At 41.1% G+C, this 14,457-nt stretch overlaps 1 protein-coding gene across 4 annotated transcripts in view; it reads left to right on the top strand.

The window, feature by feature from the left end:
- LOC140069692 (cytosolic phospholipase A2 delta-like) overlaps window positions 1–14,457 on the top strand; it is a 66,703-nt gene that overhangs the window by 18,762 nt on the left and 33,484 nt on the right. For all 4 annotated transcript variants that reach the window (XM_072115677.1, XM_072115679.1, XM_072115676.1 and 1 more), the window contains one exon: window positions 10,993–11,130. In XM_072115677.1, coding sequence (XP_071971778.1) covers window positions 11,098–11,130 — 33 coding nt within the window. In that variant the 5' untranslated portion in view covers window positions 10,993–11,097. The remainder of the gene's footprint in view (window positions 1–10,992; window positions 11,131–14,457) is intronic.

The following is a 14,457-nucleotide window of genomic DNA, read 5'->3' as shown; positions in this document are numbered from 1 at the left end:
TGTACATAATGGGGCTCATTTACTTAGGGTCCGCGGTCCGCACTATTGTCAGAATACCCGATGATTTTTGATGTGGTCCACATTTAGAAGGGGTTTGTGGCGCACACGATCGGATTTTGGCACATCGGCGCCGGCTTTCACACGACACAAATCGGGCGCGTGCCGTCAGACGATCCGACGGATTCGGACAATGGTTGGGATTTAACATTTAAAATTGTGTCGCAAGTCAAGCACTTACATGCATCTGGAAGAAAAAGGTGAACTCCGGTGGACCTGAGCGGGGAAGCCACAGATGCCGGATATCGGTTGCACGATCTTAGTGAATCGCAGCAGCTGTTCATTCTCGTCAGGGAACGCACCACGGGGATCGCGCCAAGACAGGTAAGTAAATCTGCCCCAATATGTTATGAAGAGGCAGATGTTACAAAAGTCTGGGTAACATTTGGTAACAACTTCAGGAAACCTGAAAAAGTTGCAGCCGAAAAACTATGATACATGAGCCACATAGTTTTACTATCATCTTAAATGTAACTTTTCTAGTAACTATGTGAAGCACTTACCCAACCACATGAAATTTGTTCTCTCCTAGTACTCTATGGTTTCCCAGTATCCTCATCAGCCGATAAACTTGTGTTAATTTCATGTTCCTATTAGTCAACGTGAGCCGTGTCCCTAGGTGAGGTCACTTCTGCTTCCTATTGGGAACAGGAACAAATATACAACTTGTAGATGTACAATATGTGCAGGAATCACCATACGGGTCAGGGAATTGTCATTCTGTGGTGATATCATTGAGACAGAAGGTCTTGTGCTTGGATATTTTGTAATATAATGCTATTAGAAATCTATGATATGCTAAATATAAAATGGAATACTCTTTACCTATTGTGTGTGAGTGTAAATTCCATGACAAAAGCTTTCATTAGGAAATATTTAAATGGATAGAAAGTTAAAGGGAACTTGTCATATGGGAAATACAACCTTAGCTCCTCTTGCTCTATAACTTGCTGCCTGCAGGTGAGATGCTATGTAAAATCTGCTAAGCTTCTCCTGCTCTATAATATGAGATCAGACCTCATTTTCTTCAAGCACAGGTGTCCTCTTGCTCTGTAACTTGCTGCCTGCAGGTGAGATGCTATGTAAAATCTGCTAAACTTCTCCTGCTCTATAATATCAGGTCAGACCTCATTTTCTTCAAACACAGGTGTCCTTTAAAACAAATTACAGAAATCTATTAGTGAACTTTATTTTATCCTACTGTCTGTTTCTAAGATAGAAAAGATATAATGTGACCCCTGAGATATCTGCTCTTGAAGAAAGTAGAATTTGCATCTTCTGCCTAAGATGGCAGTATTGGAAATGTAGGGCACATGACATAAAAGTGATAATGTCTTATAAAATACCAATTATGTCCTAATGTATAGTGTGCAGTATATCATTACTGAATGTACATTGACCATATAATTGTATTCTTGTATTGGTGGAACATATTGTTGTTATTTAAGCACCTGTTAGGCACGATTATGTGGCAAATAATTATGTAGCTAAATTATTAGTTTATAGCACATGTTGGATATGTTTTTAGGTTTGTTTTTCACAAAGTCGATTGACTACATGACCCTCTCAAATTAGAATATGGTATGGAGCCGCACATTGACCTCTGCATATTGAGAATCTTATTCAAGCAAACTCAAATACAAATAGAGATGAGCGAGTATACTCGTCCGAGTATACTGCTCGGTCGAGTATTAGCATACTCGGACCGGCTCGTTACTCGGACGAGTATCTCGCCGGCTCGAGATCGAGCAGTAAATTAATAAAATAAATTGAATAAAAGTATTTTTATTGTAAAAAAAAAAATATTACACATGTTTGCAGATGTTTTACTTGTAAGAACACATTGAAATAACACTATTCTTCACTTTCCAGGTGTTCGCGCGTGTCTCCCGCTAAGTTAGGAGATGTTCAGAACATCTGGAATGTGAAGAATAGTGTTCTTTCAATGTGTTCTGCACTTAAATGGTCCTGTATTCACTGTTTTTAATGTTTTAATTCTATTCTTCACTTTGCAGCTGTGCGCGCGTATCTCCGATCCTATCGGGAGACACGCGCGCACACCTGCAATGTGAAGAATAGAATTAAAACATTAAAAACAGTGAATACAGGACCATTTAAGGGCAGAACACATTTAAATAACACTATTCTTCACTTTGCAGCTGTGCGCGCGTATCTCCGAACTTAGCGGGAGACACGCGCGAACACCTGCAAAGTGAAGAATAGTGTTATTTCAATGTGTTCTTACAAGTAAAACATCTGCAAACATCTGAAAATTTTTTTTTTTGCACTGTTCTTTTACTGTTCAGTTTTATTAAAAAAATGCTCGGGTCTCCCATTGACTTCAATGGGGCTCGTTATTCGAGACGAGCACTCGAGCATCTGGAAAAGTTTGTCTCGAATAACGAGCACCCGAGCATTTTAGTGCTCGCTCATCTCTAAATACAAACTATTAATCAACAATCGGCCCCCATATAAAATTGCACGGGAAGTGGGCACTTTTTTTTTTTTTAGGGTGCACTTTGTTCATTCAGGAGAATTGTGTCACAGACAGAATTGTAGTTCATCTCAGTATTATCACATCCCTTTAGGTGCATATTTTTTCTGTTTTGTCGGACACAGAGCAGCCGTGATACAAAACTGGTGCAGACACTTTATGAATACATGTACAAGCAGTTTGCATGTTCTTTTCAGTGCAAAGTCAGGCAGAAAATTGGCGCAAACACTAAATGTGGGCCATGGTGTTTGGTTTTCGTCAAACATGGATTGCATTGTGGCCAAACATCTCCACCTTGATGCTGTTAACACAAAGGTCTTTGTTAGTCAAGCCTATATATATATATATATATATATATATGTGTGTGTATGTGTGTGTCAATCAGACAACCTAGGGGTAAAGTACCCTAGGGCAGTGGTGGCGAACCTATGGCACGGGTGTCAGAGGTGGCACTCGGAGCTCTTTCTGTGGGCACCCAGGCCATCAACCCAGAATGAAGTTCACCAGACAGAACTCAAAGAATCTACTTGCAGAATCTTCCCACAATGATAGCCGAATTTGCCCTCCTCCTTTCAACTGCGTTGGCGTCCTTAGGAGGCTGAAGGATTGAAAGTTGTCAATGAACAAGGAGAAATAAATTACTGCTTAAATTGCTGTGCTGGCACTTTGCAGTAAATATGTGGCTTTTGGTGGAAGTTTGGGCACTGAGGCTCTAAAAGGTTCGCCATCACTGCCCTAGGGGGTCTGAAAAATAGTAAAAGTAAAAAAAAAATATAGAAAAAATTCAAATTACGCTCCTTTCCCTAGAACTGATATAAATATAAATAAACACTAAAAATCATAAACACATTAGGTATCACCGCGTTCAAAAATGCCCGATCTATCCAAATAGACAATAGCACACCAAGTCAGAAATGGCACTTTTTTGCCATTTTGAAAAATATACAAAATTCAATAAATAGTGATCAAAAGTTCATACAGTCCTAAAAATGGTAGCATTGAAAACATCATCAAAAGTCACACAAAATGACACCAGACGCAGCTCTGTACACCGAAGTATGAAAAAGTTATAGACGCCAGAAGATGGCAAAATCCCCCCAAAAAAATTTTGTACAGGAGGTTTTCATTTTTGTAAATGTATAAAAATGTATGTATATGTATCGCACCAACCCAAAGAATAAAGTAGACATGTCATTCAGGGCACACAGTGAAAGCCATAATATCCAAGCTCACAAGAAAATGGCTCCAATGCCGCTTCCCAGTACACGGCATGGAATATTTAATATTATCACTATGAAGTGAAATTTGTTACGCAGAAAACAAGCCATCACAGAAGTGTAAAATACGTCTGTATATTACCGATTTTTGAAGGTGCGGAGTGAATAATGGAAATGAAAAAACAAAAAAGGGCCAGGTCGTTAGGGGCTTATTAGGACATGAGCTTGAACATTTAACATGCTATCTGAGGCCAGTAGAGTCTAAGTCAGGGGTAGGGAACTTATGGCTCGGGAGCCAGATGTGGCTCTTTTGTTGGCTGCATCTGGCTCTCGGACAGATCTTTAATAAATAGTGATGGCTGCTGTGTGTCTCTGAGACTGATCACTGGACATAGGCAGCAATGTTACCGCTGCCTACATCCTTTGTACGACCCAGGCGCCATCGCCGCCATCGTCTAAACCTGGGTCAAAGATAAGAGCGTTGGAGCGATGAGGAGCTGGCTGCAGGGAGCGCTGGTAAGTGATTAATCTTTTTTTTTTTTTGCTGTGACAACCTATCTACCCGGGGACATGTGCTTTGGCTACTGATCTACTTGGGGGGCTTATGCTGTGGCTACCTATCTACTGGGAGTATGTGCTGGGGCTACCTATCTAATGGGAGTATGTGCTGGGGCCACCTATATACTGGGGGCATGTGCTGTGGCTACCTATCTACTTGAGGGCATGTGCTGTGGCTACCTATATACTGGGGGACATGTGCTAGGGCTACCTACCATCCTGGGTGTCAGCATTTGAAGTAGGGAATCCCCTGGACCACCGCAGACAATAATGTAAGCAGACACCTGGGAACGGAATCTAAGTGGCACCCGGTCTTCCCCAGAGCCCGCCGCAAAGCAGGATGGTCTTGCTACAGGGTGGTACAACCAGGTAATTCCACAGGTGCGACTTGTCCACGGTGCTTCCAAGGTCGAGGTACAGGATCACTTGGCAGTCTCGTGGTCAGGAACAGGCACACCGTCAAGGCAGGCAGCAATGATGCAAGGTCGGGGACGGAGCAATAGATCAGGACTGGCAGCGAAGGAGCAGAATCAGGAACAGGTTCGGGATCACAATGGGAGGGTCAACACTTGGGAAGGAAACACTGTGGAAAGCTTCCTCATAGGCATGAAGCACTAAGATCCGACGGGGAATGCTGGGAGCCGCCAGTCTTTATAGGAACACGGGAAGTGGGCAGCGTGAGTGCCGGCGCGTGCTGGCCAGACAGGAAGGGAGCCGGAAAGTGGTGAGTTGAGTGAGCTTGGAAAGGGGCACTGCCACGGAGAGGGGCCTAGATCATAGGGGCAACCGTGACACTGGGACTACCTATCTACTGGGGGGCATGTGCATATGGTACGGCTCTTACGGAATAACATTTTAAAATATGTGGTGTTCATGGCTCTCTCAGCCAAAAAGGTTCCTGACCCCTGGTCTAAGATGTAGTTCTTTGTCTTTCTGTAATTTCTTTAGTAAATTATCTTTTACAGGGTATGCTCAAACAGATTTTGTGCCAAAATTGCTCTCCCTTTCAATTCATTAGGAGGTTGTTGGGTCTTTTTTTACTGCCCATGGAAAATCCGACAAACACCACTGGAAATATAGACAATGTTTGTCAAAATCAGTATCAGAAAGCCTTTCAGTAGAAGTTGACATAGATTTTCTGTCTTTAAATCTATGTCTAATTCTATTTTGTGTACATCCTCTCACTGTTGAATGATTGTCTTTTAATTGTTTGGAAATAGTGATGAACGGACCTGTTCAGGTTCAGGAACCAAGGGTCTGTTTGCTCCTACCGTATACTGCAGTACTGGCAGGTTAGACAGAACGCTGAACCCAAACTTCTCGCTAGTTCGAGTTTGCTAAACTCAAAATGGGCAGCAACAATTAAAGATGTCTTTTGTCTTTAGCATTGTGTTGTAACATTCTTAAATACCCCACACCTGTGAACTTCCAAAAGTTCTGCTATTATAAAGGTGGTCACGCTTGCTGATGATCAAGGCCAATAGATTTACAGCACCTGACTGACACCTGCTTGATTCTTGTAGTAGCAGTAAAGGTACGTCAACAGGCAGTGGTTACAACTGCATCACAGCGGCACCCTAAAGAACTGCATTTACCCCTAATTACTGAGCAAAGTGAAATTTGGCATCTGATCAGTGGTATACCGCGGTGTGTCTTTAAGGCTGGCAATCAAGAATAGCCAAAAATGCTGTTTTATTGTATACCATGACTGCCAGTAAAATGACGTACACCATGCCGTTTCTTTTTTTGTTTTATCTGACCTACCTACAATATAGCCTCTCCCCATATATAGCATGCTCCTATTACACACATTTATTTTACATGCAAATTAGTTGCTCAGTGCCATATACCATGTGGCTTATACCAGTTTTCCTCGTGCCACTCATTATGATGGCTAATGAGCATTGTATGTTGATGAAGCACATGGATTCTTAATGAGGTGAGTCATCATTTGTCAAGTTTCCATTATCCAGCAGGTTAATGGAGACTTGTTGTCTGACAACACTATAGCTGTAGTTTTTTACATGGTACTGTAGGGTAAGGATCATTTTGTTATTTATATGTATGTGTGTTAAAGGAAGTCACTGGTAATGGACAATACATTTATAGGACTTCCCAGAATTAAAATGTTGATGACCTATACTTAGGGTAGACCGTCACTTTCATCCCTTCACTGATCCAAAATGAATAGGTTACCCTACCAAATCCTGATTTAAACTTGGTTAATAACAACCTGTAGGCAGTTCATAGCCAATGTTAGTTTGGAAGGAATTATTAAAGACACCAGGGGTAATAAATAAAAAAGGTACTTATTCTGCTCTGGCTCACGCTTCCACTGTTGGAACAGTTGTTTGGCTCCTTCTTCCAGCTGGTAGTGTTATGGATCTGGCCAGGCCATAGGTGCCATGACACAGGAACTGGAAGTTTTCCCAGGATTCCTGGAAAATCCCTAAGAGAAATAAGAGTTCTCCTTATGAAGACTTTGCCAATTAAGGCCGACTTGTAGGCTTATGGAGACTTATAGCCATTGATGCTCCACTACGGGATTCTAGAAAATCAATTTACCAGGATATGACAAGAAAAACAATGCCTCTTTTTGCTACCTTTTTGCATATTTTGTTTAATATGAGCATATTTTACAGGCGATCCCCTACTTAAGGACACCAGACTTACAGACACCAGACTTGTCACTGGAACAAAAAAAATTTTTGTCTGGAACTACAATTATAAAATGTTCCAGTTCCGACTTACATACAAATTCAACTTAAGAACAAACCTAAAAAACCTATCTTCTACGTAACCCGGGGACTACCTGTATATATATTTTTATTCCATAATTTTATATATCTCTGTAAGTTTTTGTTCATTTTTTATTTTAAGAATAAGCATCAGGTTCTAGTGTATGTATGGCAATCAGGTTCCTTATCTCATCCGTATATCTTGCATGTTCTTGGCTCACTATTCAAACCACATACTGGGGACATACTTGTGTGACCAATAGGCTCTCTGACCTACCACTACGTACAAAAGTTAATCCGGAATTAGAAATCTGGAGTTAGAGAATGTGTACATGCTCATTAATGATAACTGGTGTGACATAACCATATAGGAAGTTTATCGAATGGCTTAGTGTTGACTCAGCTCTGTTTATCATAATCTATCTAGGAATCTCAAACACTCCGTAGGATCATGGCTACAATTCATTAATCTGATCCAGTAAATCTAAGGATAACAAGTCCTAATTCCAAAATGGTAAACATTCCTTCACCTGTGCTCACAAGCAGTTGTATTCTAGTCATATGTATGATATGTTTAGATTTATTTTCTGCTGAGGATGTGTGATTCTGATGGATTGGATATTTTTTCCAATATGGTGTTCCATGGGATAGACAATATTAGATCAGAAAGAGTTGGACTCTTGACACCACAACCATCACTTGCTTGAGAGGTAAATTGAAGTGATTTCTGCAGTGACACTCCATCTGCAGCTCCTAAACTTGCTTCATCTCATGTGAAAATGGGATGAGAAGAGTAAAATTTGCCTGACAGCTGGAAATTTTTTTTTTAAATAGGAGAGATTTCACATAGAAGAGGAAATTCGAAAGCACAATTCATCCCCTACCTGAGGGGGCTAGTAGTATAATGGGGTAAAACCTTTGGAGGACCTGGAATGGTTTTTGTATACATGTATGAGGATTTCTGTCAGGATCAGGGGTAGTGGAACCTCTGGTCCACCGCGGACGACGATGTAAGTCGACACCTGGGACTGGAGTCTAGGGGTTTTCACCAGAGCCTGCCGCAAAGCGGGTTAAATTTGCTGCGGCGTGGTACCACCAGGTCACTTCACAGGCGTGACTTTGTCTGCGGCAAAGTACAGAATCATAAGGCAAACTCGTGGTCGGGGACAGACAGGAGGTTGAGATAGGCAGCACAGAATCAGAGTCAGGGACGTAGCAATAGGTTAAGACAGGCAGCAGGGGATCGGAGTCAGGAACAGAATCGAGGTCAGAACGGGAAATCAGGATAATCGCAAAGGGCATGGAACAAATCTTTCTATCCGGCATAGAGCACAAAGATCCGGCAGGGAACACGAGAAGGGGCTGGCTATTTTACAGAATTGGCACCCGTCCAGCACCAATTAGTAGCGCACTGTCCCTTTTAATTTCACAGAGCCACGGGAGACGCTGCTGGAACATGGAGGTAAGAGTGAGTGCGGGCAGCACACAGAGGCAGACGGGTGTGCCTGCGAACTAACAGAAAATAGCACCTCAATGTCTAAAACACCACTTCTTCGCCATATATACTTGAGTACAAGCCGAGTAATGTGTGGGCCGGCATCAGTATACACTATGATGTCAGTGAGCGGCTGGCGTCATGGTGCCTGCGACGCACGGTGCGAGGACACTGAATCAATGCCGGGGCCGCGATGGATAGAAGAGGACCTGCTGGGGGGTGTCGGAAGGTGACTACACCTTTTGTTTTTTTCCTACAGGCATTAAATTGGGGGCAGGGGTTGGCAGCCTATATATACAGGGGGCTGGCGGCTATATACTACTGTGGGCTGGTAGCAATATACTCCAGGGGGCTGGTAGGCTATGTACTACATGGTACTGGCAGGCTATATGCTACAGGGGCCTGGCAGGCTATATACTACAGGGCCTGGCAGGATATACACTACAGGGGCTGGCAGGCTATATACTATAGTGGTCTGGCAGGCTATATACTCCAGGAGCTGGCAGGCTATATACTACAGGGGGCTGGCAGGCTATTTACTACAGTGGCTGGCAGGCTATATACTACAGGGCCTGGCAGGCTATACACTACAGTGGCTGGCAGGCTATACACTACAGGTGCTGGCTGGCTGTATACTGGGGGGCTGTGACCAATGCATTTCCCACCCTTGGCTTATACTCAAGTCAATAGGTTTTTCCAGTACTTTCTGTTAAAATTAGGGGTTTCGGCCTATACTTGGGTCGGGTTATACTCGAGTATATACGGTAATCAAAAAGTCGTGCAGTCCCCAAAATTATAGCAATGAAAATATTTGTGGCGTCAGAATATTGTCATATATGAAGAATATGAAATACTATATGTTATGCAGAAAACAACAAGCCCTCATAGAGCTCGGTACATGGAAAAATAAAAGGTTATGGATTTATAAAGATGGGGAGTAAAAATTGGAAACACAAAAAAACTAAAATGGCCTGTTGCTTAACATAATGGAAATTGTAAGAATGCAAATAGCTTCATGTTCCATGGAATGTTATATGAATATTATAGAAATATACTTCCCTGTAATACAGTGATGCCTAATACAATGGTGGCAGGGGAGCACCTTTGGCTCTGTGTTCCAGAATACTTGGAACACACTTCATAGAGAATAGGAGATTTGCACAACGTTCTACTCTTCTATTGACAGCCGGAACCAGACTGGAATAAGGAGTGAGAGCGTGTGGAGCCAACAAGCGCTTTGGTGGTGTAGGCTAGATCGCCTCCAGCTCATTTGCATAACTTAATAAACTTGTTTTTTAAAAGATTTGTGCTGTTTGTGGGAATAGACGTAACGAGCATGTAAGTTATGACAGTCTACCACCGGTAATCTGATGGCAGATGTCCTTTAAGAGGAATTCGGATCTGAGGAGGGTCTTTAATGTGACTGTGGACTACATCACTGATTATGAATAAAATACATAATTTCCAACCCCCTCATCCTATCCCCCAGAACTGGGTAAAACTACCCTGCAAAGACGTCACTTTAACAGCCAATACATTATGTATGTCCCCCATACATCGCAATGGGCGCACGGTGCCCACCGTACCGCTCCGTACCCCCGTAGAAAGATAGGACATGTCCTATCTTTCTCCGGAATACGGCGCCATGCGCCATATATTCCTATGGGGAGTGGCGGGGGTGAGCAGCGCTCTCCCCCGACACAGCCGTGTGTCCGCCGTGCTGCGGTACGGCGGGCAACGGCAGTGTAAATTTAGCCTTAAGCTGGAAGAGGATCTCACTATCGGCTGGAGATAAGTGGAGTTGTCAGTCTGAAGTAAATGGAACCTAGTGACCTAGTATAACCTCTCCCTTTCTTTTTCTTCCATACCCCTCCTTTTCCCCTCTCTCCTATGGGTTCCAGACCCAATGTTTGTATTAATGTCCCTATGTTGGAGTCTTGTTCTCCCATAAAATTGAAAACTCCTAATACTTAGTACCTGAGTGAACTGCGTATTTCTGTAGAGTGAAGATTCTGTGTTTACATTTTATACAGGGCGGAACCCTAACTCTCTCCATCGTCTGCATTAGGTGAACTATTTATACAGCGACTTTCCATTATGCTAGAAACTTTTTCCAGGCAAGGTCATTCTGCCGGCTCCCAGTTCTAGTTTTCACTATAGTTTTTCCTAAATTGGAACTATAGTTTTTTTTAGAATCTCTTATACTGCATAGGATAGTTCTATATATTTCTTATACTCCAGTATGTCAGAGGTCATTGGTCTGCCATGACTTTTAGCTGTATGGGCAGCCTGTGTGTCTCCTCCCATCCATACCTTATTGATGATGTTTGTAGAATAGAATTAAGGAGGTGTGTATAAGTAATAGTGTCTATAATTTAGGAGCAGGCGTGGTGTGGAATGTATATTTACACCTGCTCTCTCCTTTCCACACAGCTCAGACTGGAGATTCATCTTTTATTGCCAGCAGGTAACCATTGTCAGTAGTCACGTTAATTCACCTGACTCCAATGTAATAAAGACGCTTCTTGGAATACAAGGATGGCTCGGAGGCAGTCTGCCATCTCCTACTACGTAAGTCTCATTTATTTTTGTATGCCATTAATTTCTACATTTCGTTGGTATAAATATTTAGCATTGATGTAACAGATTAGAGTTGCCAGCATTTCTGTATAGTTACTTATTAATATTAATAGTTTAAGTGTTATCATTATTTTTTTTAAACCCCCTTGAGATCATGGGACAGCAGAATGGTCATACATATGGTCCCAGAACTTATGGACCTGGACTATTCCCTGGTACATTGTATACTGGGTAGTTGTGCGTAAGTAACTGTAATCACATTGATAGCTATTGTATATAAATGTATATATTGGATATAAATGTATCTGTATGTATAAAGGTTTATATATAAATCATATCTGTGCTAAGGATAGATTTGGATCCATGGCATTGATTTGGTATTGTTTATATACATTATATATATTATACAATGTAAACAAGGAGGGGCTGTTTGTGACATGGATTTGGTCTGCACAACTGACAAAACATTTAGCATGGTACATAAGGACAATAAGTGATGATACATGGGGTATATAGGTATATTAGAGAATATAATAATATATGGGTTGATATCTGCATCTGTATTAGAGGATAAAATGATATCTATCTTGTAGAGGTAGGTTAAGGGTAAGAGTCAACATCTGCATAGGTTGTATGTTCTCCCTGTGTTTGCCTGGGTTACCTCTGGGTCCTCTGGTTTCCTCCCACACTCCAAAACCTGCTGGTAGATTTATTAGATTGTGGACCCCATTGGGGACAGGGACTAATTTGGCAAACTCTGTGCAGCGCTGCGTAATCTGTGTGCGCAATATAAATAAAGGAATTATAATTATTAAGGGTATATTTTAAGTTTGAATATAGTTTGTATAAGAGCATATGTTAATATCAGAGGAAAATGAACAGCTATAATATAAATGTGTATAAAAAAGGGATTTAATCCTTGAATCTGAGGTGTAGGAGTCTATGAGAGATGTGCAGTATACAAGAAAATACAGTAGGATGGTCATTTTACAACAAACCTCACTGTAGTGTGTAACCAGTTGTCATATTTTATATCTACCTATAAATAGTTATTACTCATTGTTAACTAGAAACAATAACAGGCTGTGTACTGATGTATACACAGATTTATTATTTGCCCGTGTTTATGATCTATAATGTTTGTGGAGGAAGATAATCTTAATCCTGTCTCTCGCTTCAATTTATGTTTGGAGCAAATGGAACCAAAATTAAAGTTACCGTAATTAAACTAAAATAAAACTAATTTCCGTCTGCTAAATGATACTTGGCAAAGTGGCCAACATATCACAGCCAGAGTACTGTTACCGTACTTATAGGAAGTCATATTGCTGGGGGCCACCAGCTGAGACGTACACTAATGCCCTAATATAGTCCCAGGTGACAGTTTCTTTAACAATTTAGCAATCTGCTGTATTTCATTATGAGAAATAACATAAACCTTTCCATTTTTACAAAGTGTTCAGCACCACCTCATACACAGCAGGCAGATGGTGGAGGGGGTTAGTGGGTGTTGCATTTATTAAAATGCTTGTACCATTTTTTGCCTTATGTTCCCTTTTTTTTAAGTAACTGCTTGCAAGATACTTGTTGGTTCAAGTAACTTTGTAAGTGGAAGCGGGCTGTTTTCCATTTATAGTGGATTTTATAGGTGTGGTTTCATTTTTAATGTAGTTTAGACTAATTTATCAAGTGTGTCTCTTTAAAAAGTCACAAAAATTTTGATTGCACTCCATACAATGGGGCACATTTATTGAAGACTGGCGCACAGACTTCATAAGGGTCAAAATCTGCAAAGAGTTTGTATGTTCTCTCCATATTTGCTTAGGTTTCCTCCGGGTCCTCCGGTTTCCTCCCACACTCCAAAAACATACTGGTAGGTTGATTAGATTGTGAGTCTCATTGGGGACAGGGACTGATTTGGCAAGTTCTTTGTAGCGCTGTGTAATCTGTGTGCACTATACAAATAAAGGAATTATTATTATAATCTGGCGCACCCTGCATTTGCTAATCACACTTAAACTGAGTGCACCAATTATGTTGGACTTTAAACATAAATGGGGCCCCCGGTGCAAATTAGCACTGGAACACCCCTTTATTTACTGAAAACTGGCAAAGTTGATTTAAGCCAAGGATAACAAATATAAGAAGATTACCACACTCACAGTGCCTGGATCTATGTGTAAGTGTCACTGGTTTATCATGATGGATTTTGATGGTAGATTTCCTTTAATATGTTAGGATTGTGGGGACAGAGAATGGACTTCCATATATGAAGTAATTGCACTATAGTGCTAAGCTTGAAAAGTTTTTCTAACTATTCTTTACATTGGTAACACATTGGGAATCCTGAGCCATTTAGGAATAATTGTGATTACATACATTTGTGAACTGACCCATTGCCTATACACCCTGCAATCTGATCATCAATGGTCTGCAGATTTTTGCTCCAATTGCCAAAGCCACTTATTGTTTTAGTACTTTGGGCGGCCATCCTTCTCTGACCTCACGAGCACCTTCCGAGAAAAGCTATTGGCTGAATATACTTTTAAGCGACTGTATGATAATTGTTGAATGAAGAGTTGAATGCCTGGAGGAGAAAGGAGGTGTCTAATCTGAAAGTATTGCACCCATGATATGTCACAATACTGTATACATGTACAGTACCAAGACAAGTTTCTGGAAAGACTGGTTATAGTTAGCCAATCCTTCATGTAGAATATAATAGATACTTATCCCCTCAATCTGTCACTCATCGCCTATATAAAGATAAAGGGTGAGTGTCTTTGGAAGCACAACCCCTTTAACCTTAAGATGACTCCCCATAATCTACAGTTTAATATAGTTTAACTATTCCTGTCGATTATGATAGGATTCTTGTAAAGCATTGATCTAGTCTCCCAAATTAGAGGCCTGAATTGAAATTTCTTCACACATTATAGAATAAAGTCTGAGCTGTAAAGGAATCATCTTACACATGGCCGTGGTTTTTACACAGGTACTGCCATGTTAGAAAACTAATGTACAAAATCTTTCAGTGATGTCAAATATATGAATGGTCCATACAAAAAACATGCTGGAAAGTTGTTCCAGGTTAAATCAAATCAAAGATAAGGGGGCACTTTCTCTGTCTGGAGAAAACAAGGTATAATCACCAGAGGGGATAGGGCTTTTTTTACTATGAGAACTGTCAATCTTTGGAATAGCCAAGCTCAGGCGCTGGTCACAGCAGGGACAGCAGAGAGCTTCAAGAAGGGTCCTGATGCCTTTTTACACCTAAATAACATTGATAGTTATGTTATATAGAATTGTATCCCCTAA

The sequence above is a fragment of the Engystomops pustulosus genome, chromosome 7, assembly GCF_040894005.1.
Source record: "Engystomops pustulosus chromosome 7, aEngPut4.maternal, whole genome shotgun sequence".
Taxonomy (NCBI): domain Eukaryota; kingdom Metazoa; phylum Chordata; class Amphibia; order Anura; family Leptodactylidae; genus Engystomops; species Engystomops pustulosus.
This window is presented reverse-complemented; position numbering and strand designations above follow the sequence as displayed.